At 35.8% G+C, this 26,343-nt stretch overlaps 1 protein-coding gene across 1 annotated transcript; it reads left to right on the top strand.

The window, feature by feature from the left end:
* The first annotated feature begins 13,541 nt into the window (after positions 1-13,541).
* Positions 13,542-15,353, top strand: LOC122584572. The gene is made up of 2 exons (XM_043756654.1): positions 13,542-14,401; positions 14,504-15,353. The coding sequence occupies exons 1-2, from the start codon at positions 13,542-13,544 to the stop codon at positions 15,351-15,353; spliced, it is 1,710 nt and encodes a 569-aa protein (XP_043612589.1).
* The last annotated feature ends 10,990 nt before the right edge of the window (positions 15,354-26,343 follow it).

Raw genomic sequence — 26,343 nt, 5'->3', positions numbered from 1 at the left:
ATAAGTTTTACAAAGAAGTTCACAAAGGCGATCAATTCTTTGTGCTCTTATATACTTTGATATGTATATAACTTTGAAAATAATATATAATCATATAAGTATGATATATTTGAGAATAATAAGGAAGTACACAAAGGAGTTCGATTCCTCATATTCCAAAATATATGACAATTATATGATCATACAAAACAGTTTGTCACACCACACAAGAATAAAAGTAAAAATAAAAAATGTTGAAAGAAAAAAAAATTTTAAGTATAAAATTCTGAACGATCTAAATTTAGATCGTTCTGTGTAAATCTTAGTTAAAAAGAAATGAAACGATCTAAATTAAGGTCGTTTTGAAAAATTTAAAGAAAGAATAATGAAGTATGGAAAACTGAAGATGAAACGATCTAAAAGATATCGTGTTAAATCTTTATTTGAGAAAAAGTTTAAGTATGGGAAAAAGGAAGTAAAACGATCTAAAATAGATCATTTTAAGTTTCTTATGTGAGAGAGAAGAAAAAAAATGATACGTATGGGAAAGAAAAGGTAAAACGATCTAAAAGAGATCGTTTTAGGTTTTGTTGAAAACTTTTGAAGTGAAGAAAAATGAAACGATCTAAATTAGATCGTTTTGGAAAAATTTTGAGAAAAACTTCACTTCTATTTGAAAGGTTTTCTAACACTTAAGATATAAAGTGAAATCAAATTCATGATTTCTCCTTACACTTAAAAGTATCAGATTTGAGCGAACCGAATTCATAAGAATTCAGTTACCCATCAATCGAATTCCAAACTTCATTCTCAAACCACACAGCGTTCAGACCCAAGAACGATCCAAATTAGATCGTTTTGGTCTCAGTCTCAAGAGTTTAACAAAGAAATATCATGAAGAAAATATAAAAATGTGAATGATAAACTTATTTTACTTCCAAGTCGTTTAGAAACCAAAACGATCTAAATTTAGATCGTTTTAGGATCAAACAACTCTAAAATAAAATATTTTTGCCAAACACTTTTCAGTTAGCCAAACATACATCAATATTCACATTCAATGGATCAAACTGCAACTTGAGCATGGCATAACATTCATCCCTAGCCAAACTAACAATATCATAACACAACATATCTGAACAGAAACTCATTAACCCATTTAAACATACTCTGATCAACTTTATTTTCAAGAACAGGGTGGGAAGGGTTTTTGAATTTTCAAAAACATCACACAAAGCATTTAAACATGTAGTAATCATTTACACCTATCCATAACATGCTTCTAATTCACACAGTTAACACAGAAGTACTAACAGAATCGAGAAATTCAAGAAAAATCGTAAACAAAAATCTACATTCAAACCGAGATAGTACCTATGGATGTGATTGAAAGATGATGATGTTATAGAAAGAAATGATCACAGAATGATTTGGAACAAGACCCTTAACTTCTTTTGATGATCAGAAACAAAAATTTTATGATGATTTTTGGTGAGAAAGTTATCATTACGAGTAAATGTGAATAGATAAGAAAGAAAAACATAATCTTTCCCTCCTTAAAGAGAAAGAAAAGAAAATGGGTCGGGTATGGCTGATTGGATCGGGTTTGGCTATCTGGGTCAGGTATGGTTAGATTGGGATTGGGCTTGACTTGTTTTGGGCTTTTTCTAATAACAGAATTTTGAAACAATACTTAAACAAAAACAAAACAAACAAAAATATTTTTGTGAATTTTTAAATTTTTATTTTTATATTTTGTTTTTCTATAATAACAATGAATTTCTAATCAAATAGTGCAAATATACAAACTCCCCCTCGCTTCATGAATTATCCTTTCTCTCCCCCTCAAACATTGCATGATATAAAACATATTGCACGTAAGCATAGCATCAATGTTTGACAGATAATGAATGAAATTAGAGAGATGGAGGATTTTTACACAACATGCAGAGGAAAGTTAGTAAATTAGTAATTAGCACTTATTTGAGATAGTTTCTTTGATCAGAAACTTATTCCAGGATCATGTGTTGAATGTCTTCCAAAGTGGAAGAACGTAGCACAGACCTTTATTACCTACAAAAAAATTAAGTTGGTTTTGGTACCCACTGTTGTATGGGTCCTTTTGGATTAGAAAAATTGATCATGGTATTGTTTGAAGATTTGGAATTCTGTTTCTTTGGAGTTTTGACAGTGAACCGTCCATACTGATCCCTATAAATAGTTATACCCTTAGATGTGTCTTTTGTGAGGAAAACTTGACTAGTTTTTGATATTTTGGATATTGGACTATTTTTAGAGATAGTTTTAAGAGCAGAGGTTCTAGAAACAGATGAAACATGAACCTTAATGGTGTCCTTTCCTTTGTCAGTTGGTGCAATCTGACTTTTGGGTGAGTAAAATGAAGTTGGAGTAATCTTAGATTTAGATTCCTTCTTTGATTCAACTTTAGGCTTTTTGAAAAAAAGTTGTTTAACTCCCTTTTTAATTTTTGATTGACTTTTTTGTTGAGAACCAGTTTTGGTAGTCATCTTTTCAATCAATGCTTTTGATTTAGCCTTAAAATTTTCCGGAATCTCAATTTTATGCTCTAAAATCACTTTACTTTTGTCCTTTGGTGTTATCACAGGGGTTTCAAAAGAAAGTACCTTTTGACAGAAGCAAGACGTTTAGTCTTCAAAGCTTGAATTTTTTCTTCAATCTTGAAAAATGATGATAGCATTGTTGTGGACATATCTTGAATTTCTTTAGAAGAGATGCAATCATCCTTTGGGAAATAATCTTGAGTTTTCAGATGTTCAATGACCTTTTGTTGAGACTCAACTTTTTGTTTTAGGTTTTCAATTTCTTTTTCCAATATGGTAGTTGGAATATAAGCTCTGTGGGAAATTGATTTGGAAGACTCTTGTTGAGACTCATTTTGTTTCACTGAAATGTTGTCTATTTCTTCTAACTCATAAATTGATCTGTTATGAGTTTTCTTGTAAGAATCATTAAGAGCAACATAATCAATGTTTATTTGAGTTGGTTTTGGTCTCTCAACGTCATCTGACTCAAAATCATCCTCAGATGGTCTGATGAATTCTTGTATCATTCCAAGGCGAAGAAATTTTTCATCATACAAAGCACCAAGATCTTCTTTTTGAATTTTCTCTAAATGTGCTGGATTCTCACAACCTAAACCAAAAAAAGTTCTGATTTATCAATCTTTGATTTGTTGTAATAAGCAGTGAAATCTAAGAAAGGATTTTGTTCTATTTTGTGAATTTTCTCTTGGTAGAACAAAATGTTTGCTTTCAAATCTTCAACTTGTTTTTGAAGAGTTTCAATTTCAACTCCTTTGAGAAAACAAGAACTGTTTAAGTCAGAAATCTGTCTTTCATGTTTTTCACAATTTGGTCTCATATCTTTCATTTTGTTTGTGAGAAACTCAACATCTGCTTGTCTTGCATTTGCTCTTATCCATTCATTGGTTTTCTCAAGCTGTAAGGTCTCAATGGTTTGCTTGAGTGAATGGACAGTCTTTTCAAGGTCTTGACATTTATTGGTTAAATGTGCATTGGGTGAAACAACTTGAGAACTGTTACTTGACAAATGCATTTCTTTCAAAGAATCATAGTTAACTTTGAGAGCATCATGAGCTATTGAGAGTTGAGAAAAAGCTTTGTTAAGTTTATCAAACTCTTGTTTAGCTATAGTCAAATTTGTCTTCAAAGTATGATTTTGCATTGTCAAAGTATCAGCAGTTGTTTGAAGAGACAAGTAATCAGTTTGAGTACTAACTTGTACCTCTTTTGATGAAAAGTCTGAATTGATGTTGATTGTTGTCATTTGAAATGATTGATTTAAAAAAATGATTTTAGAAAATGAAGTTAAAAAATTTAGATCTTTTTAGATTTTTGAAAAGAAATTCTAAGTATTGGAAAATGAAAAACAGAACGATCTAAAATAGATCGTTTTAGAAAAGAAATTTTCTAAGTGATGAAGAATAAAGACGAAAGAAGAAAGAAAAGAAAAAAATGAAATGTTTCAAAAGAGATCGTTTTAAGGAATTGTAATGAAAACTTAGAACGATCTAAATTTAGATCGTTTTAACAATTTGGGTGAAAAATTTTCTAAGTATGAAAACTTTGAAAATTTGGGCAGAGTAACACAATGATTTGGAAATTTTTGAGCAAAACCAATCTCAAGGAGATCAGTTACCCAAGGAAGTGTGTGATTCCCAATCACAACAACTTCAGAATCACAATCCACACATCACACAATTCACACAGAATTATATAAGCTAGAACGATCTAAATTAGATCGTTTTAACTTCAAAATGGTCCAAAAACTAGAACGATCTAAAAGAGATCGTTTTAGTTCCTCCAACAAAGATTGTTTTGTGATACCTGCACATATAAACAGAACAGATAAAACAAATGGTTTTTGATACAAAATTGATCAATTCTCACTCAGTTTTGAGAATTAGAATGTGATCCAAACATCAAAATGCTCAGAAAATGATCGCGCACAATCCTAAAAACAATTCCATATCTCAAATCAACTTATTTGTGAAAATCAAAGTTTGATCAAATTTCCGAAAATTTTGATTTTACTCAAAACTTTGAATTTGATTCTGAAACTTAACAGAATGTTTTGAAATATGATTTGGAAAGTATTAGTGAACAAAAACTAGAAAATTGAACAGAAATTGAATGTAAATTGTTGAAGAACAGAAATGGCGGTAAAAAGGTTCTTTGAACACGTAGAAGCAGAATTTGAACAGAATTCAATGAATATGTATTGAATCTGTTCTGGATCGTCAACAGATTGTTGTTTTTCTCTGATACCACATGTAATATATCATAAATCGTTCGTGTTCAGGTGCGGAAGTAAGGAAGTAAGGTGATTAACAATGGTGGATGTGTGTGTGTGTTAGTGTGTGTATTGAGAGAGGCAGAGAAGTGTGTGTGAAAAGCTTGGAGAGATATTTTGCAATATGTGATTAAAGGTTACAAAAGGTTAAGGTTTGAGGGGTATTTATACTCTAAGTAAATACATAAGCTCCCCCTCAACCTTATATTACATATACAAATGTACAAAGATAATGAAATACAACTAAGCACTATTTTGAATTTCTAACACATATAACGACTTTTTAAGGTGCCACACAAACTGAGGGTGCCCTTTGTCTACAAAACCCGGAGGTTGATGCATGTAAACCGTTTCATTAAGATGCCCGTGCAAAAATGCATTTTTAACATCAAGTTGATGTATCGGCCAAGACCTGGTTACTGCCAAGGATAAAACTGTCCTGATAGTAGCCGGTTTAACAACTGGACTGAACGTGTCATCACAATCAATTCCTACGGTCTGTGAGTTTCCGTTGACTACCAAACGGGCTTTATAGCGTTCCAAAGACCCGTCGGACCTGAATTTATGGAGAAAAAGCCACATGCAGCGTATAACAGGACGGTCTATGGGTCTTGGAACTAACTCCCATGTATCATTATCCTGTAGGGCAGAAAATTCGGTTTTCATGGCACTTAACCAATTAGTGTCAGCAAAGGCCTTGGCATAGGTCTTGGGAATAGGGGAGATTGAGGTGGGAGTAAAATGGATGGAAGTGGTAGTGGAACGGGTAGTCATAGGGTGGTGATTGATTGCAGGTTGGGCCGATGGTGGTGGGGCGGTGGTAGTTGAAGCCGTGGGTGTTGGAGTCAAGGGCTGGTGGGGAGTGGGAGGTGGTGATGGTGGAATTGGTGCAAGTGGTGGTCTCGGGCGTCTGCTGTGGGTGATCGGAAAATGAGTGGTGGTGAACCGTGTAGGTGGTGTAGGTGGTACTGGTGGAATAAAGGAGAAGCTGGTGGTTGGGTCAAAGCTAGGTGTGTGTGAATCGTCTAGAAAATTATAGGTGTTGGGTGTCTGTGGTATGGTGTAAGGAAAGGTTGATTTTTCAAATGTGACATGGCGTGATATGTGAACTTTACCGGTGGTTGGGTCAAAGCACCTGTAGCCCCGGAAATCCGGAGGGTAACCGAGAAAAATGCAACGAATTGCACGAGGGTGAAGCTTGTGTGGTGAAGTAGCGGAGGTGTTGGGGTAGCAAGCACACCCGAAAACACGTAAATGATCATAGTCGGGGTGCCTAAGGTATAGGGCAAAGGTGGGTGTATAGAAGTTTAGGCGTTTAATAGGTAATATATTATGTAAATATGAGGCGGTGTGTAGAGCTTCGACCCAAAATACAAGGGGTAGTTTTGCATGGATAAAGAGGGCACGTATGATGTCATTTAGACGACGAATCATACGCTCGGCCATTCCATTCTGTGAGGATATCTGAGGGCACGAGAAACGAAATAGTAAGCCATGGTGATTGGCGAAGCTCTTGAAAGCATGATTATCAGATTCACCCCCAAGATCACATTGAAAAGTTTTTATTTTTCGTTGAAATTGTGTGTGAATGAGTTTGTGAAATTTAGCAAAGGTGGGAAAAGCCTCGGATTTAAATTTAAGTGGGTATACCCAAACAAAGTGGAAAAGTTGTCAATAAGCACCATGTAATATTTCTAACCTGTTTTGCTTGTGACGGGTGATGTCCATAGGTCACAATGCACAATATCAAACGGGGCAAAAGTAAAAGAAATTGATACGGAAAAGGGTAAACGTTTACTATTTGAAAGTTAACAAGAGTTGCAAACATGAGACAATGTGCCTTTATTACATTAAAAATTAAATGTACGACGTAATAAATCTAAAACTTGATTCCCAGGGTGGCCGAGACGCTCGTGCCATGGAAGGTTAAGTGTGGTGATGAAGCAGGCTTGTGGAGGTAATTCAGGCGGAGTGAAAGGATAGAGGTCCCCGGTACTGTTGTGTCTTGAAAGAGTCCGTTTAGTGAAAAGATCCTTCAAAGAAAAACCAAACTGGTCAAATTCGATAGACACATTAGTATAGCGAGTAAAACGTCGTACAAAAATAAGGTTTCTAATTATGTGTGGGCTATAAAGGACATTGGGCAGAATATAGGTCCGGTTGGGTAGGGTGTGGAAACCAGTGCCTGTACTTTTAATTGGGATGCAAGTGCCATTACCGACCATTATTGAACTGCGTACGGGATAAGAGTTGGGAATAATAATTTTACCTGGATCGTATGCCGAATATTCCAGAACCTGCATGTTTATCTCACGTGGAAATAACAATAATACTTGGAACATATCGTTAGCAAAGTATCATTAAGTAATCGGAATATTTTACTTTATCAAGATCCTGAGTCGTCAAGATCTTGGACCTTTAAAATAATGAGACCTGAAATTTCACCCATAACAGTATGTGGATGGTATTCCGGCTAGTTATCGAGGTATTTGTAGGCAACATACTACTCTTGTGGGTGCTATCAAGGAATCAAAGAAGTTGGATGATGGTTATAAGTTCGAGAAGACAAATGTGAAGACTGTGAATAAAAAGAAAGTTGGATTTCAGAGAAGGTTAGAGTCATCAGATTCGGAAAAGAAGTTTGTAAATGGTTCGACTTATGAGGGCAAGGATCATGAAAAAGCTATTCAGTGGTGTTCAGTTTGTAGAGTTCATCACAATGGACCATGTTCGAAGAAAATTAGAAGATGTGATAGGTGTGGTAAGTAGGGACAAGTTGCTTCTAGTTGCAAAGATAATATTTGATGTTACAAATGTGGTGAGACGGAACATTTGATTGTTGATTGTCCTCGATGGAAAGACGATGTGAAGAAGGATGATACTCAAAAAGCCAAAGCTCGTGCATATCAGATGATTATCGTGGAAGACGAGCTTGATGACGAGGTACCTAACCAAGTAATTCCTTAGTAAATTAATCAATGATACTTATGTTTATATGTTTATGTGAAATGTGTGTGTGTTATGTGTTCATAGTTAGTATAATTATGCCAAGATGGATTGTGAAGGAAATGTTAGACATTATGATGTGTGAGTACAGTTAAAGGTACACGTGTGAGGAATGATATAGTTAGATTTATGGTCCGGAACATAATTGTATATATATCATGATACGGGCGCGTTCACTTGACGGTATTCAAATTGACTAATGAAAGACATGAAATGAAGGGTGATAAGGGAAGAAATTAGTGGAAATGTGGTGAAATGTTGACTTATACGTGGGTGGGAAGTAGTGAGAAGAGAAATGGAGGTGTTGATATCTTGAGATGATTCTGACGACAGAATCCTTTTAAGGATGGGAGAATTGTAACATCCTGAACATTTTAATTAACGGTTGACTTGAGTCGTTGAGTCAACACAACGTGTCCGTTAAGTCTCTAGGAGATTTAATGCTTATATGTGATTAATATGCTATATGTGGAAGACTTCAATGCCTTAATGATGTATATGTTAATGTGTTAAGATGTCAAAGATGATTAAGATGTGTTAAATGTGCCAGTAAGTATTCCCATTAAGTCGTTTAAGCCTTAGACGTGAAGATGTAAAGTTGAGGGGCCTAAGTGCAAGCCTAGAAAGTAGTTCCAGCAGGTTAAGGGGTCATTAGGGTTAATGAAAAACACAATTTCAATTCTCATTCTTCCCTTTCCAATCCCTAGGTCGCCCCTCCCTTCCCTTGATCAATTCTTGCATGTTATGATCGTTTCTAGGTGATTTGAAGAGGTTTTGATCCATAGTTTGCATCCTTCTTGTAATCTACAGGTATTTGAGGTATTATTAAATTGATTTCATGTCCTTTCAATCCATTGATTCGTTTCATAACCGATCTAGGTCATTAGAGGAATAATTGATGTCAAAACGTATGTTTTGATCGATTCGGTAACCTAAAATGCTTGTTATTGTGATGCAAATCAAGTAGGGATTAATCAATGATTTCATTGCATCATTATGGTCTTAAAATGATGAATTTTGAGGTCCAAAAGTCGTTCATAAGGTTTGGGGTCGTTTGGGGAGTGTATGGTTAAGTTTTGGAGGTTAAACAATGAGTTATGTGCAGACTCGGGGCCAAGTGCGGCACAACTACTAAGTTGCGGCGCAACCAGAAAACAGTGACTTAAGTTGTGACGCAATTTGTCCATTGCGACGCAATAGCGACAAAATTTTCAAATGGCCATAACTTTTGAACCGTAACTCCGTTTTTGACAAATAAGCTATCTACGGAATCATGAGACAGTCTACCTTCTAATAGTAATGCTTTAAAAAAGAAGAGTATGATGTCAAAGTACCTAAATGTTTGAATAAGTGAGTGAAGGTTGAGTTTTGTCGAGTTCTGTGAGCTCTAAAGTATTAAACGAACCTCTGATGCATCAAGCATTGTCATAGGTCATGTTTATAGGTAATTAGACTTGAGTCATGACCATATGTAAGTGTGTATTTGTAAGCTCATTATGTTGTCTGATGATTATAGGTAGTCGGGAATACTTGTAAAGCTCGGTAACTTACGTTATCATTTGTTGTACGCTTCTACGAGGTAAGATACATGAATTTTCTCACGTTGGAGGCACAACAAAATGTGGTTTTCTATAATTAATCTCTTAATCGGATTATCTTATGTGTGTTGGGTTTTTCGGGTTATGCGGGAGGTTATGTGGGAATATATGCATGTTGAAATGATTTATGTTGATATGATGACGTTTAATGTAAAAGTATATATGCGCATATGAAGTATGATGCTTATAATGACGTTGCTATGATATGTTTAAGATGTGTTGTTGATAATGCCGTTGATATGCCTTAATGTTGATACGTGATGGCTTGTATGTGGGACTTAAGTATGATATGTCTAGTTTACTAGATACACGTAGGAATTGCTATGAGTTGTGCATGTTAGTGGGATTAAACGTTAAAGTAGATGTGGGATTAGTTAGCTAATGAATATACCTAAAGTTAAAGTAAAGTGTGAAATGTGGGAAATCGTTCTAGCCTTAGTGTTAGTGCGTAAAAAGTAAGAAATCTATAAATACATGGGAAATGCTATAGCTAAATACGTGAGATTGATGTGGGAAGTGATAAGCTTAACTCGTGCTAGTTTATGCCAAGCTAGTGCGTACGTGGTCGTTTGAGTGTCTCTTTGCGACATAGTTACGTGGGACTAGTATTTCCGGGTAGAGTGACTAACCACCAATGTTAAAAGCATGACGGGGTACTATGGAAATGGCTTTGCCAATCCTAAAAGTTAAGACATGGGAAATCGTGCTAGTTGTAAAGCTAGTGCGTAATATGTAAATTGATTAAAGATGTAAGATGTGGGAATAAGTTGATTAAGACAACTATAAGAATATGTGAGAAAGATGTACATGTAAGTTAAGACGTGGGATTACAATGTGACGTGAGATTTAAGTAAGATATGTTGATATGTGTGATTTAACGATGGATAGGTACAATTATAAGTAATTACTCTACATGTGCTATACGTATACGTGTGATATGTTTATGTGAGATATGTAAGATGTGACATGATGACTAAGTTGTATATATATGATGATATGATTTGAAATGTGTGGATATATGGGAATAAGTAAAGATGGGATTATCTCACGATGTTTGTGGATGATATGTGATGTGATCATATTTTGATATATAATATCCGCAGAAGTTTTATGAAAGTAAAATTAAGAACGTTTTATAAATGTGTGTATCTTACTTAGCTAATTTATTAGCTAACACTTGCTTTTATGAAAATGTTGTGTCCTTCAAGATAAGCAGATATAAGCTAGTGAAGTGCGTGGATCATGAGATGGGTAGAAGAATAAAGGAAGATTAACATTAGTTTCCCGATGCTTAGACTTCCCGTTAGCCATTGTTTGGCTACTTATTAATGACTTATGTTTTATGTATTGATGTATGGCATTTGATATGGAAACCCTGGGTTATCTCGAGGGATTTCGCACCTCGACATATCCTTAGTCAATCTCGTTTCGACAGTCCGACAAACGAGGGCGACCTGATCTTACAAATGGGGATGATAGATAGATGGAAAAACAAAAGATACAAAGAATACTTTTTTAAACTTGCGTGGCTTGGGCTATGGATCGGAAATCGGTCATGGCAAGAAAGGAAGAGAAAATAAAATAAAAAAAAAAACTCATTAGACGGCATGTTATATGAATATAAAATAGATGGGTATTGTTTGGGGTTGGGTAATGAGTTCATCAGTTGGGCTTTTGTTTGGTCTTTGATCGGTTTGTAATTAACCCATAGGAGTAACTTGAATTATAAATTAGCTAAATACTTAACAATTAATTACCTTATTAAATGGTTTCAAATTTGTTCATATCGCTTGTCATGTATTAGGATAATAAATAGATGGTAAAACAAAAGGTACAAAGAATACCTTTTAAAACTTGTGTGGTGTAACACCCCGATAATTTAAAGTAATAAATAAACCCTTTTTGTAGTGTTGACATTAAAATAAATTCCTAGTATTTTGTTTTTGAAAAGGGGGTTAATTTAGTTGGAACTTTAACGGATAGTGGGTAAAAATTTACCCAAAAGTGTGAAGGGGGCGTGGCATCACTAGGAGATGCCAGCCACTTTTGTTGTGATGCATCATAATTCAACTATCTTCCATACTACTTTCTCCTTGCTCTCATTTCTTCCAAACCTCCATTGAAATCAAATTGTAAACACTAATCCAAGGCTTCAAATAAAAATAATAATCATCAAAGAACATTATCCTACTATCTTTCAAGAATAAAAAGTTAGGGTTTTGGTGAAATAGTGGTGGTGGTGGCCGAATTTATCAAGAGAAAAGGGGGGAGAAGAAATTGAGATTTCAAGTGTTAATTTGATCTTATATTCCTTTGAGGTAATTGATTCCTAACCTAATTTCCTTTCCTTATTAGAAATTAGGGTTCTTGAATATTGAAATTGGGGTTTTGATAGTGTTGAGCCCAAATATGAATTTCCCCCAAATTATGGAATATTATGAGTTAGTTGTTGGGTTGCTTTTGTTATTATTGATTGAAAATAAGAATGTTGGTGGTGAAGCTCCAACTATGATAATGATGATTTTACTAATATTTGAAATAATGATGATGATGATGATGATGAAATCTTGGAATTGATATGAAAACATTGTTAAGTAAGCAACTCAATGACTTAGTGAAATGGGTTAGAGGTTAGAATGCTAGTGAAAAGATTGATTAGCTATGTTGAGATAGCTTGGAAAGTGATTATCGTCTTATATATGCATTATGTTATAATGATAGGTTGAAAGCTTGGTTTTGTGCATTTGCGGTTATCTTGATTATTTGTTGTGTCGCGAGGGAGGTGAGTATACTTGCATATTCTTGTATATTCGCCGGGTCAATTACCATTCGGTGTTGAGTGTGTCCATCGGTGGTAATTGATTTGGCATTAAGTCCCACGTTTGTGGTTGAGCATGATTACGGGCCTAATTGGTGGCCTTGGCTCATGAGGAGCATTTGTTATTGATATATTGATTGTGATCGTAAACATTTGCTTATATGGATCCATGTAATGCCTAGCCCAAGGGTGAGTATTATGGATATGACACGACGGTGTCATAGTCCATATGCAACAGTCCCTTGAGCATTGCCCTCCTTCGTTTATATGATTATATGCATGTATATTCACTAAGCATTTCGTTTACCTTTCAGTTGTTTACCCTTTTGATTATAGGTAGTTCCGGAAGAAGGAACTAGGTTGGTTTGATTTGGAGGATTACAACTTGAAGTTGTTTGTAGATACTTGGAAGGTAATTTGGCTATTCTCGGATGAATGGCATGTTTTTGGTAGAAACCTAGTTGTCCTTCTCTACTTTGGCTCATGGTACAAATTTGGTTGTTTATGGTCATGTTTTGGTACATTTGTTTATGGATATGCTTGGTCAATTGCTTTTCGAATTCTGGTCGTTGTTGGATTAGTTGTATTGTGGTATGTTTTAACAAGTTTGTAAATGTGTTTGTGATTAGTTTTACTAGTTGTTAATATGTGGAAATGAATTTTTGGGTCAAAATGGGTTTGTGCAAAAGTATGTGGAGTATTAGTCTGTTGTAGACTAATATGTAGGGTAATAGTCTGTTGTGGTTTTAGTCTGTGTGGACTAATATATGGAGTATTAGTCTGTTGTGGTAATAGTCTGTTGTGGACTAATATATGGAGTATTAGTCTATTGTGGTATTAGACTGTTGTGGACTAATATATATAGTATTAGTCTGTTGTAGACTAATATATGGAGTATTAGTCTGTTGTAAAAATAAATTCCTTTTTTTGTTTTACTTGGTTATCGAGTCTTGTTCGTATCAAGTGGTATCAGAGCCAAGGTTTAAGGGATTTAGGTATTCCCTCGTATAGAGAGTGCCTAGACTTAAACCTTAGTTGAGACTCGACCTTAGCTATTAGAATTTTATATGGACCCGAATATGTGTTTGGTGATGTTAGCTTATAAAATTGCTAGTATTAAAGCACAATAAGAAGCCGGCCTTATTGTGATTGAAGTACTAACAAATTTATAAACCAACCGCATCAAACTTTAGAACGGTCTAGTATGAAATTATAGGTTTGGCTTATGATTCGTAGAAAGAGATAGGTTGCATATTTAAAATCAATTTCTCTACTCTTATTATAGTATGTCGGATCAACACAACAAGGAAGAAGAACATGACCAACACAACGAGAAAGAGATCATCTTCCCGGAAGATAGTATGGATATTTCCGATCAAATCGGAAGGGCATTGGAGATGTATACTCCACTTCTTCTCAAAAAGCTAAACCAAACTATGGAAGGGGCGATGAATGATCATATAGCCCAAATGATTAGGGAGGAGGTAGCCTTTAATGTTCAACGTGAACTTGAGAAGAGGGATGGTAAGGGGAAAGATAAGAAGGATGAAGCGGAGAAGGAGGTGGAGGTAACGGGGGAGAAATTCTACAAGAAAAAGTTCTCCTTCAAGGACTTTGACGTATGTCACCCACCCGAATTTCATGGTGACCGTAACCCCATTGTTTGTACTAGATGGGTGTCGGAGATTGAGGGGTCTTTTCGTACTAGTCAATGCCCCGAAGATCTTAAAGTTGTATTTGTCGTAAGCATGTTGAGATATAAGGGAAAGAGATGGTGGGACAACTTGTTGACGGTGGAGAAGGGAGCACTTGACAATGTGGATTGGCCCGAGTTCAAGGCCATGTTTTTCAAGGAATTTAGATCGGAAGCGAAGGTGACAAGATTGAGGAGTGAATTCCTCAATGACTCTCAAGGAACACTTAGTTTGATGGGGTTTCGTTCCCAATTTCTCGACAAGGCACAATTTTGCCCCGAGTTTTCTGAGAATGAACAATTGTTGAAGGAACAATTCTATTTGAAGCTCAAGAAAAATTTGAGGGAGAAAATAAGTTTGCGCCAAATGGAGTCCTTCTCCATGTTATGTGATGTAGCAAGAGATTACGAGATTGAACAATCAAGAGTTGATGAGGGTGAGTTAAAGAGGAAGTATGAGGGAGACAACTCCCCAAATAAGAGATTCTGACAAGATGGTGCATCCGGTAGCAACGCCAATAGAAGGAATGTTCCTTTTTGCAAAATTTGCAAAAGGAATCATCCCGGTTCATGTAGGGAAAAGGCTTGCTATAATTGTGGGAAGACGGGTCATGTGAGTCGAGATTGTAAGGCAAGGCCCCACAAACCGATCATTTGCTTCAAGTGCTTCGAGGAGGGTCATATCAAGAGCTCATGTCCCAAGCTCACCGAAGAAGAAAGACAAGAAGAAAGGAGGAAGGAGGCGGAAAGGAGGAATACGTTGGCACATGGAAATCCAAGAGGGAGGTCATTTCAACTCACCGTTGAACAAGCTAAGAATACCGATGACGTCATCACAGGTACATTTCTTATGTATAATGTACTTATGCGTATTCTTTTCGATTCTGGAGCAAATAGATCATTTGTTGCAACTAGGGTGATCCATGTTATTCCCACGTCTAAGTCAAGTCTAGATCATATATTGCAAGTTGAGGTTGGGAATGGTAGGACGAACTTAGTAAAGGATGTGTATAAGAATTGTGAAATTAAGATAGTTGCGGAAATTTTTCAAGCTAACCTAATTCCTTTCCCTATGGGAGAATTTGATATAATCTTGGGTATGGATTGGCTAAGCACTTGCAACGCCAAGATTTCATGTGACGAAAAATTTATCTCTTTGAAGACTTCTAAGGGGGAGGATATGGTGGTATATGGTGATAAAAGTGGACATCCTATATCCGTTTGTACTTTTGCCCGTGCCCAACGATATTTGTCACATGGATGTCATGCCTATCTTGCTCACATAGTTGATGTTGAGAAGAAACCCTTGCCTATTGAAGATATTCCTATAGTTCGCGACTTTGTTGACGTTTTTCCCGATGACTTGCCAGGTGTTCCTCCCGAACGGCAAGTTGAGTTTTTGTAAGGTGCCCTATTGTTGTGTGGATCGTAATAAGATGCGATTCGTTATGTCAAGAGTGCGGAATCCTCTTGAGATAACTAGATTGCTATTGCCTTTTGTTGATTTCAAATGAGGTTGTATTGATATAATAATGTGTTTGAACTTAATAAAGGACTTTGTTGTCAAATCCAAACTCTTGTTCGGTTTATTCGAATTTTGTCAAACGTCGTTTTAGAAGTGAAATAAAGACATGTACACTTAAAGGCATTTCTAATAGGCTAAGACTTAAGACCAAAGACTTTCATTGTGACTTGTCATGTATTATTGGTAGGTGTTGATTGTCGTGGACTTTGATTGTGCTTGTCGTGCTCGTTCGTTATACTTTCATAACACTTTTCAGGTGAGTTTCGTAGCCCCTCTTTTTACGTGCTTTGGGGTGGAAAGTATACTTATTTTTCAAACAGTTTTGTCGATTCCTGTTTATGTTCAATATGGAGCCTGTGCCTATAGAGTTACTTGTGCCATTTGACGTGCTTGATTTTGTTATATGTGTGTGATTTATGTGTTTATTGTTGTGATTTATGGTGTGGACGTGCTTATTGTATGAGTTTGAGACTTGGACATAAGACTTGAGACTTGGACTAAGGCAGGTACCGTAAGGCCGGACTTTGAGACTTTGAGGTCTCTGAGACTTTGAGACTTTGAGACTTGTGACTTTGAGACTTGAGACTTGTGACCTTGAGACTTGAGACTTGAGTACTTTGACTTATATGGCGTAACTCTGCTCATTATATATTGAACAAATACTTATTTGACTTAAAAGAATCGACAAAAGACTTATTTCTTTGACTAGACTTTTTGACAAAAACCTACGAACTCACCAACCTTTGTGTTGACACGCTTTAGTATACTTTTCAGGTGCTCAAGCTATTCAGGGATAAGGACTTTCATGCTAGGACTGGACTTTGGAGACTAGAGCTCCTTTACTTTTGTCAGACTTTAAGGCTGCATGCCTTGGTTTATTCCTTTTATGGATGTACTTGTAATAAGCTTGCCTAGCATTGTCATGACTTTGAACTCATGTTTTGGGAATATATTCATTATATTCTATTTCATATAGCAGTATCTATGTAATTCCATGTCGTGCTGTACTTTTCATGACACCTCATGTTTCCGCCAACGGTGGGGTGTTACAACACACGAAGGAACAAATAACCTTAGCTCGTAAATTCATGAATATCTATCAAGAATTCGTAAATCATTCCACTAATTTCATAGATTAGGTCTTCTATTTATACTAGTTAAGTATTGGATCGTGTGGGCTTAGGCCTTAATTACGTATTAGGCCCGAAACAATAAACAACCGATCTGCCTCGTGCTGACGTCAGCACGAGGTTGTTCCTACATGCTGATGACGTCAGCACGAGGGACGACCCATTGTTCTTTGTTTGACTCGTACATAACATCCAATCACCGTTTAAGTGTTCTACGACACTTATAAACCTTGATTCCATGTTCTTGTACCTGCAAAACAATATATAACACACAAACACAATACAAAACATAAACAGATATAATATTGAAGTTCAAACGTAGTCATTAAATATCAACACAAGTTCTTATTTAAATGATTACACACAAGTTCCTAAAAACATAAACGATAATCAAATCTATGTTGCGATTGTCACCACGAATTTGCATCTACAGACTCCCCCTTGACGATTGCAACTAGATCTCTTTAAAGTCTTCGAACTTGAACTTCAAAGCTATCCATTAAACAAAAGTCTTGTGCTATTCGCATGAATTCTCTCTTGCAAACAATGTGCGAGAATGTTGCGATAGCGTCTTTCCTCTACTCTCCAAAAATCCACAGCTGAACAAGGTGTATCCCAAAGTCTTCTTTGATCACCTCTTGACAAGTTGACAACCTGCATTGGATCATACATGCGTAGCAACATTTGTTTCTTTGAATCATCAACAAACATCTGTGCTTCGCCTGACTTGATATCTATCTGCCAAAATGTCATCTCTGTCAGCATATCTTGATCCTATCTGATAGCAGGAATCTCCTTAACACATTTAATTCTTTTCTGGACAAACCGAAATGTGCCATCTGGATTCTTAATCTTTCTTCTGGCTTTATCAACCTTTCTTCTGGCTTCAGACCTCTAGCACTGAAATACTTAATTCTTTCATCTCTGAATCTATTCCAGTAGAAATCTGCAAGTCCATTGCTCTGAAGATTAACGAACCGGCGTCTTCCCAAATCTATCATGTCTGAATCACTGAGAGAGTGGAAGTGTCGTTGACTTATTGACATGTACTGGCAACCCTCCTTTCTCTGATAATAAACAATTTGATTCTGTGATCATAGAACCAACTTTGTATCACTGAGAAGTATTTGGGTGCATCCTTGTCTGAGATATATTCCCAAAACATCGATTGTTTATACATATCACGTATTATCAAACCAATATGTCCTCTATAACCTGGAATTAGTCTATTAATAATAAACTCATGATCTTGCTGCACCGGGGGTATATTAAATCTTCCAACGTCAACCTCTCGTGTAGCATCTATATTCCTGAATAGATCAAAAATATTGTCATGTCCTTCATCAACTATGTTTGCATATACATCAAATCTCAAACTTGCAGCATTCTTAGGTTCATCTGGACTATCTCTTGATTGGATTGAGATTGAGATGTTCTACTTCAGCTATTGGTTCAACTTGAATGACTTCATCTTCATTAAAGACACGATCAAAGTCATAAGGTGTCTCAAGCAACCTTTTTCTATCAGCTTCCGAAATAATGAACTCTCCTTCTTCCAAATCTTCATCATCGATACTTTCTAGATCTTCTTCAGCATCAAGATCGTCCAATGCACCTATCCTTTGAAGCTTATCTGCAATTCAAACGATTTACATATACAAAGATAAAGAACATAAATCATAAGTCAAGACATAATAAAATAGTATAAATACATAACAAAAATTAAAATAAATAATACTATATCATAAATATAATGTAACAATTACATTAATATTTATCTTATAATCTTTATCTATTTTAACTTACAACAATAATATATATCATAAATATAATGTAACAAATACATTCATATTTATCTTATAATTATTACAAAAACAAAAATAAAAATCATTAGCACTAAGGATCATAATCCGAATCTGAATCCGAATCTGACTCTGACTCTGAAGATGTATGAGTTAACCCTGACTGTTCTTTCATTTGATCCCTAAGTGATCCTAGATCATAATAATCATCACAATCCATAATCTCTGCTCTAGCTCTCATATGAGCTTGTGGATCATATCCCAATCTATTTTCTAGTCTATGTACAATTAAAGGGTGCAAATCTGACTCTGTAGAGGCATTGGTAGTAGAATCAGTCTTAGTTGACTCACTATCCTGAGTAGATTTTCGTTTGCTAAGATTTTCTTTTTCTATATGATTATGAGGATCATTCACTATCTTTTCTCGAATCTCCCTTTCTATTCTATCAGAATTAGAATTGGAGTTACCTGAATTGGAATCTTCCCCATCATCATTGTTATCTGGATCATCAAGATCTGCATCTGGAGCGGTCATCACAACTTTGCCTTTATCTTTAGTCCTAGAAGTACTAGCACCAGCTGTACCAGCAATCTCTGACTCTCTTTGTCTTGATGACTCCCCCTAAATATCTGCAGTCTCTGTATCCATAGCATCATCAGCAGCATCTTAATCTTGACCTCTATTCTCTGGCTCACCATCTGTTTGTTGTTGATTTGGATCTTGAGCTCGATCTTGATCATCATGATCATCATCTCTAGTCTTCTTTACCAGCTCATCATCCTTACAACCATCTTTATCTCCCCCTTGAGCCAAGAATTGGTCAAGTCTAGATCCAAGAGAATGAACAAGAGCTGTCATCATGTCCATCTCTTCCTGATGCTTAGCAGCTTGGAGCTTTAGCTGACTCTCCAAAGCTGTAACCCTCATCTCCAACATCTTCTTCTCTGAAAATAAATGACTCAGCTGCACTTGAACCAGAACAACTGGACGTGACGTGGAAGCGACATCAGATGTAGAGGCCTGAGGTGGCATCGTAGCTTCAAATGAAGGCATACAAGCACTGGAAGTTCCTGTGGGAGGCATCTGTGGTCTTTGCAGAGGAGCCAACAGACGTCCCATGACAGTAGAAACAGGAACTGTCGCCTGAATAGGAGCAGAAGAAGGCCTAGGAGCAACAAGTGTCGGCTCTGGCTCTTGACGAACTGTAGACTCCGGAGCAGTAGGAATCGTAACAGTTGTAGCCTCAGTGACAACTTGTGCGCGAGAACCAATTCCTCGAATGATAAACTTTGGTCTCGACCTTCTCTCCCCAACAACAACACCAGCAGCAGAAGGAGCAGACACAGAAGCAGGAACATCAGAAACCGAAGCTCTTAAAGCAGCAACCAATGGAGTATCACCAACAGTAGGTGCATGAGACCTCTCCATGGCTTCAGAATAAGCAGCAAACTCTCTATCAACTTCAGCTTAAGATCTTGCATGTCTTCTTCTTCGCTTTGGCAGTCTTTCTTCCTCTTCTTCATCTTCTGAATCCTCAACAATATTAACCGGGACTTCAGAAGGACCAATATTAACATCAACTGGAGTAGAGGTATGTTAGAAATCCAAAAATAGTGATACATTGTATTTTAAGTTATGAACTTACTTGTTGTTAAGTCATGAGTTGATAATTTCTAAGGTTGAAGGACTAATAGTGTTAATTAGCATAGTTAGATAGTTTAGACTATAAATAGCCCTCAATTCCTTAGAAATTATAATTTTTGGCAGATTAACAACACATTCTTCATACAATTACACCTGAAAATCACACTCTTGATTCCAATTCTCTCTCAACACACACACAAACACCAAGAACACACACACTAACCAAACGCCATTGTTGATGTGAATTCGGTTGAAAAATCGTGTTGATTACATTTGGTATCAGAGCAAACATCGTTCTGATCTCGATCCATAACTGAATTCAATCACATCTCATCACAAATCACCTTTAATTCTGTTTGTTTTTTGTTTCTGTTCGTCATTTTTTTCTCACTGAAAATTCAAAAAATTAACCTCTCAAATCACATAAAATCACAAATGTTTGTTCACCATTCGATTCCTCATAGTTAATAACATAATCTTCTCAAGTTTCATGTTCTAATTAAATCTGGATCAAAAGTTCAGATTTTGAGTTTTTTGGCGCTAAAATTTGGGATTTGATTATGTTGTGTTATAAGCTAAGTGTTGTTAATCGGATCATTGCTGAGGTAAAAACAAACTGTTTGCAAGTGGTTTCATGTTCCAACTCTCAGAAAATCAAAAGATATTGAAGTTTTAAATATCGTCAATGGAGTTGTTCATGTTCAGAGGTTGAAGACGACTGTGTAAAGCTAAAACGATCTTAATTAGATCGTTTCAGTTTTTCTTTTCTTCATACTTTCATATCAGTATTGTGGAGAGTCAAACGATTCAAATTTTGATCGTTTTGACAAGTGTGGTTGTTGAGATAAGAGTTGATTGTGGCTAACTGATCCTTTGGATTGGTTTTGGTCAATTCAATTCTTGAAAGATAAACAAGTTATTGAAAAATTCTGAAGAGAATCCAAAACGATCTCTTTTAGATCGTTTCAGTTCTCTTAAAAACTAGAACGATCTCTTTTAGATCGTTTCAAGTATCAACTGAATTTTTTTTGGTTTGAAATAATTCCTGAAGAGTTGTGTTTGGAAATCATACTACTTTTGGGTAACTGATCTTCGTGATTGGTTTTGCTCAATTCATTACATTCCAGTTCATACCAAAACTCTGCCCAAATCATTTCAGAATACTTAGAATTTTTCCTTCTACTGAAAATCGTTTTACGATCAGATCGTTTCATTCTTACTTCAAAATAGATCGTTTCATTTTAATCCCAGATTAGATCGTTTCATTCTTACTCCAAATTAAATCGTTTCATTCTTCATTCAATTTAGATCGTTTCATTTTCATTCAAATTCAGATCGTTTCATTTTTACTCCAAATCAAATCGTTTCATTTTCATTTCAATACAGATCGTTTCATTTCATTCCACAATTAGATCGTTTCATAGTTTCCTAATTTCTTCAAAATCAATTCAATTCTCAATTCAAATCAATTTCAAATGACTACTCGTGAAGCATTGTCTCTGGGTACTGATACAAGACCACCAGTTCTTTACCGTGGTAATTATGGACTTTGGAAGAAAAGGTTCATGGATTACATTGAGCGTCAGACAAATGGTCACATGCTTAAGGACTCAATCATCAATGGACTGGCTATGCATCGTCATCCCACTACCCGTACTATTTTGACTCCTGATCTTTTGAATGCCGAACAAAGAGATCGTACTGCTGCTGACAACAGAGCTAGGTCATGCTTGTACCAAGCACTTCCTGATGAGATCTATGGCTCAGTTGATTCTTACGACACAGCAAAGGAGATTTGGGATGAAGTTGCTAGACAAATGGAAGGTTCTGATGTAACTTCAACAATTCGACTGACAAATGTCTTAACCGAATTTGACAATTTTCAGAAATCTCCAAATGAATCTCTTAAGTCCGTTTACTACAGATTTTGCAATGTGATCAATGAACTGAGAAAGAACAAGGTCAAGAAAGATGAATTGAGTTGAACATCAAGTTTATCAAAGCACTTGGTCCCGAATGGGAAGATTATGTAACCCCAATCAAGCAACATCAAGATCTGACCAAATTCACCATTCATACTCTCTATGAATCTTTCAAGTTGAATGAGAGCAAAGTTCTAAGCAAAAATTCATTCAACAAAGTGCCAGAAGTTGTATCTACTGATCCTTTGGCATTGGTTGTTGAACGAAAGGTTTCTGAGGCTCTTAAAAGACAAATGACTATTGTTTCTTCATCTGATGAGGAAGGAGAAGATTACTTGGCTCCAAGAGATGGTGTTCCTGATGAATTCTACCAAGCTCTTGCCGCTGTTACCAAGCATTTCAAGAAGAAATATTTCAAAGCGAGGCCAACTAACAACAATCTTCGAACTTCATCAACAAGTGCATTTCCAAAGAAGGAACAATATCATCACAAGAGTTTTGAACAAGGTGAAACAACTATTTCCAAGAAAAGAGACAAGAAAGCAAAAAATGAGAAACAAATCATGGAGAAAGAGAAGACATCTGACAAAAAGTGTTACAACTGTGGATTTCCTGGTCATTTTGTTGTGGATTGCAAACTGCCTCACAAAAAGGATTATGCATACTACAAGCAGAAGATGCTTCTGGCAAAGCAAGTTGAAGCCAATCAAGCCTTGATTGCTGAAGATGACAAGTGGCTCTTGCTTACTGATGATGAAGATGAAGATCTGTCTGCTAATGTATGTTTTATGGCAAGGTTGAGCAAAGATAAGATGCTGGAGGCTGACAACACTGACGAGGAATATCCCGATGATGAGGTAAATCTCGACTCTACTTTTTCATCAATTAAGGATAAAGAGTCTTGTAGAATTGCCCTATCAAACCTGACAAATCATTACACTTCTTTAGCCAACAAAAACAAGAAATTGAAAAATAGCATTGTATTTTCAAAAAGGGAATACACAAAACTTCTTGAAGAGAACTCTAAACTTCTTTTTGAGTATGATGCTATGAAACAAGAATTTCAAAACTATAAAGAAAAAATGTTGGTCAAAGAATGTGAAATGAATGCGTCTCCTGACTCTAAGTTATTGGAAAAGTGTCATAATTTAGAAAAGACCATTCTTGATCTTGAAAAGGCCAATCAAGATCTTGAAGTTCAAAAGACAAATGAATGGCTTCGTGCAAATGCGAGACAAATGGATGTTGATATTCTGAATAAAAAGCTTCAAGAAGCTACACCAAAAACAATTGAACTTGAAAGAAAAGTTTCTGATTTAAATCATAACTGTTTTTTAAAAGGCATCGAGATTGAAAATCTTGGAAAACAAATTGAGGAACATAAAAAGAATATACTTTTCTATCAAGAAAAGTTGTACAAAGTTGAACAAAACCCTCTTTTGGATTTCACTGCCTATTTCAATAAGTCAAAGATTGATAGATCAGAACTTCTTCTTGGGTTGGGATTTGAGAATATCGCTCCATTGCAAAAAGCCAAAGAAAAAATCGAACCCTTGTATGATGAAAAGTTTTTGAGACTTGGTATGGTTCAACAATTCATACGTCCATTGGATGATGAATTTGAGACTGATGAAGTTGAGAAAATTCAAAACAATAAATTTTTGGTTAACTATGATGCCATCAACACGTCTTACGAAATGAAAAAGTCTTCAATTTTTTGAATTGGAAGAGATTGCATCTAATTTTCAAAACCAAGAGTCTGTCGTTTCCCCACCTAAACCAACTAAAGTGTATGTTCCATCCATAATTTTGGAAAAGCAAATAGAAGGTTTACAACAAAAGGTGGAATCTCAACAAAACTTTATCAATAATCTAAAGTCTTAAAGTCCGAATTCAAAGAATGAATCAATTGTTGTTGATATCAAGAAAGTTTGTGTAAATGTATCTACACAAACTGATTTCAGTCTCTTGGTAGACCATTCAACTCAGACTACATATGTTTCATCTACTGGTTCCTCCACCCAAACCTTGACTGATTCTTTTGAGTATTCATGTCGAAATACTGCTACTGCAATAGCTGATGATTATGTGCAATCTGATTTATCAAATGACGAACTTGCGCATAGTTTAGTTTTGATATGGTAATACGTTAGATTTTTCACTTGTGAGTTTCCTGAAGAGTTAGTTGTTCACACTAAGCCTTGTGCTAGTATAGGTGTTGATACTTCTACTCAATTTTCTTGTGAAACCAAAGAAGCATCAGTTCAAGTTGATTTTATTCCTGAGACAATCAATAGTGTGAAGTTGGAAAACAAAACTCCTGATTTTTCAAAATTCTCTCCGATTTCATCATTCAACAAATCTGATTTTGATAAATTCATGGAGGGAGAATATGTTTTTGATTCTGAAACTGAGAAAAAGATTGAATCTACCAAAATCAAAGTTGAATCAAAAAAGGAATCTCCAAAATCGTTTTTCAAAGCTCCAACTTCATATTATTCAAAGAAACGGGTTACTTCCAAACCCATCAAGACTGAACCAAAGACTGTCACCAAACCAAGAATCAATAAGTTAAAAACAGAGTGTCCTACTTCAGAAAAGCATGTTAAAACCAAGCAAGATGAGACCAATCCCAAAATAAAATACAACAAAGTGAAACTTCTGGAAATCAATTCAAATGTTTCTTTGTCTAGCCCTCATTCTAGTTCAAATTCTAAAGTGTCTAAGTCTAGCTCAGTTTTGCTAACTAGGGATGCTTCAAATAATGCAACTAGGTATAGGGATAGATATGGTTGGTTTTCTCATGATAAACCTAAGAAACAAGAAGTTTCCGCACCTCCAAAAGAGTCTAAAAAGATAAAAATGCTTCAAAACTCTCATTCTAATCTTCTTAATGCCAATCCAACAGGTGGAAAGAGCTTGATTAGTGAGTCTAAATGGGTAGATAAGTCATTAATACCTAAGATCACTAATGTTGATAAAAAGAAGAAAAGGCGAAGAAGAAAAGATGGTAGAAAGAAGAAGCATGTTTCTGTTGAGTCAAACAATTTATCTTTTAAGTCCTCTGTGTTAAACAATGTTAATGGTGCCAAGGCTAGGCCTTGTGATGTTGTAAACAATGTTAATTCTTGTTTTCAGATGCATGGTTTGAATGCTGATAAACATGTTACTTTTGATTCATGCATTAATATTCGATTGTTTAATCCAAATATGCTTGTTGATAATGTGCTTGTTAACAAGTATGTTGACATGAAAGCATGTTTGTATGCATTTCCTAAGTTATACCCCCTGCCTGTATTAACTAACCACAAAGGACCCGTCTTTAAGTAGGTACCTAAAGTCGGTTAAATTTTTGTTTGCAGGAAATAACCATCTATTTATGGATACTCGATTCCGGGTGTTCAAAACACATGACTGGCAATAAATCATTGCTCAAGAATTTTGTTGAAAGATTCATGGGAACTGTTCGTTTCGGAAACAACAATTTCGCTCCAATTCTAGGTTATGGAGAGATTGAAAGAAACGGAATAGTCATCAAGAAAGTTCATTATGTTGAAGGCCTGAGTCATAACTTGTTCAGTGTTGGACAGTTTTGTGACAACAATCTTCAAGTTCTTTTTCGACAATCTCTGTGCAAAGTCCAAACTCTAGATGGAGTTGGTATCCTATGCGGAGATCGTGAAGACAATCTTTTCACAGTTAATCTTGATGATAACCAACCAACTGATAATATCTGTCTTGTTTCAAAAGCTACATCGAAAAATTCTTGGTTGTGGCACAGAAGGCTTTCTCACTTGAATTATCAAACCATCAATGCATTAGTCAACAAGCAACTTGTTGAAGGCTTGCCTGACTACAAATATGAAAGTGAGCATGTCTATCCTTCTTGTGCAGTTGGGAAGATCAAGAGGACTTCTCATAAACCAAAGAAAATTCCACACACTTTGGCACCTCTTCATTTGATTCACATGGATCTTTGTGGGCCTATGAAAGTACAAAGCAGAAACGGGAAGAGATATATTCTGGTTATCATTGATGATTATTCTGATACACTTGGGTCAAGTTTCTTGCTTCAAAAGATGAAACAACTCAAATTCTGATCGATTTCATCACTTCCACTCAAGTTAATCTTCAACTTCCAGTCCGTTATATCCGTTCAGATAATGGTACTGAGTTCAAAAATGCCATCTTCAATGAATTTTGCAAATCAAAAGGCATTACTCACCAATTCTCTGCTGTTCGTACTCCGCAACAAAATGGTGTTGTTGAAAGGAGAAACCGTACGCTGGTGGAAGCAGCAAGAACAATGCTTGCTTATTCCAAGTTACCATCAAACATGTGGGCTGAAGCTGTTGACACAGCTTGTCATAC

Source organism: Erigeron canadensis, unplaced genomic scaffold (assembly GCF_010389155.1).
Source record: "Erigeron canadensis isolate Cc75 unplaced genomic scaffold, C_canadensis_v1 Conyza_canadensis_unscaffolded:43, whole genome shotgun sequence".
Lineage (NCBI taxonomy): Eukaryota > Viridiplantae > Streptophyta > Magnoliopsida > Asterales > Asteraceae > Erigeron > Erigeron canadensis.
Note: the sequence above shows the minus strand (reverse complement) of the source record. Positions and strands in the feature narration are given on the sequence as shown.

What these genes read in the sequence shown, in the direction of transcription:
- LOC122584572 (XM_043756654.1), top strand. Translation starts at nt 13,542, where the DNA reads ATGTCGGATCAACACAACAAGGAAGAAGAACATGACCAACACAACGAG. An exon ending in GAGGGTGAGTTAAAGAGGAA is followed by an intron (nt 14,402 to 14,503) that starts GTATGAGGGAGA and finishes AATTTGCAAAAG; the next exon opens with GAATCATCCCGGTTCATGTA.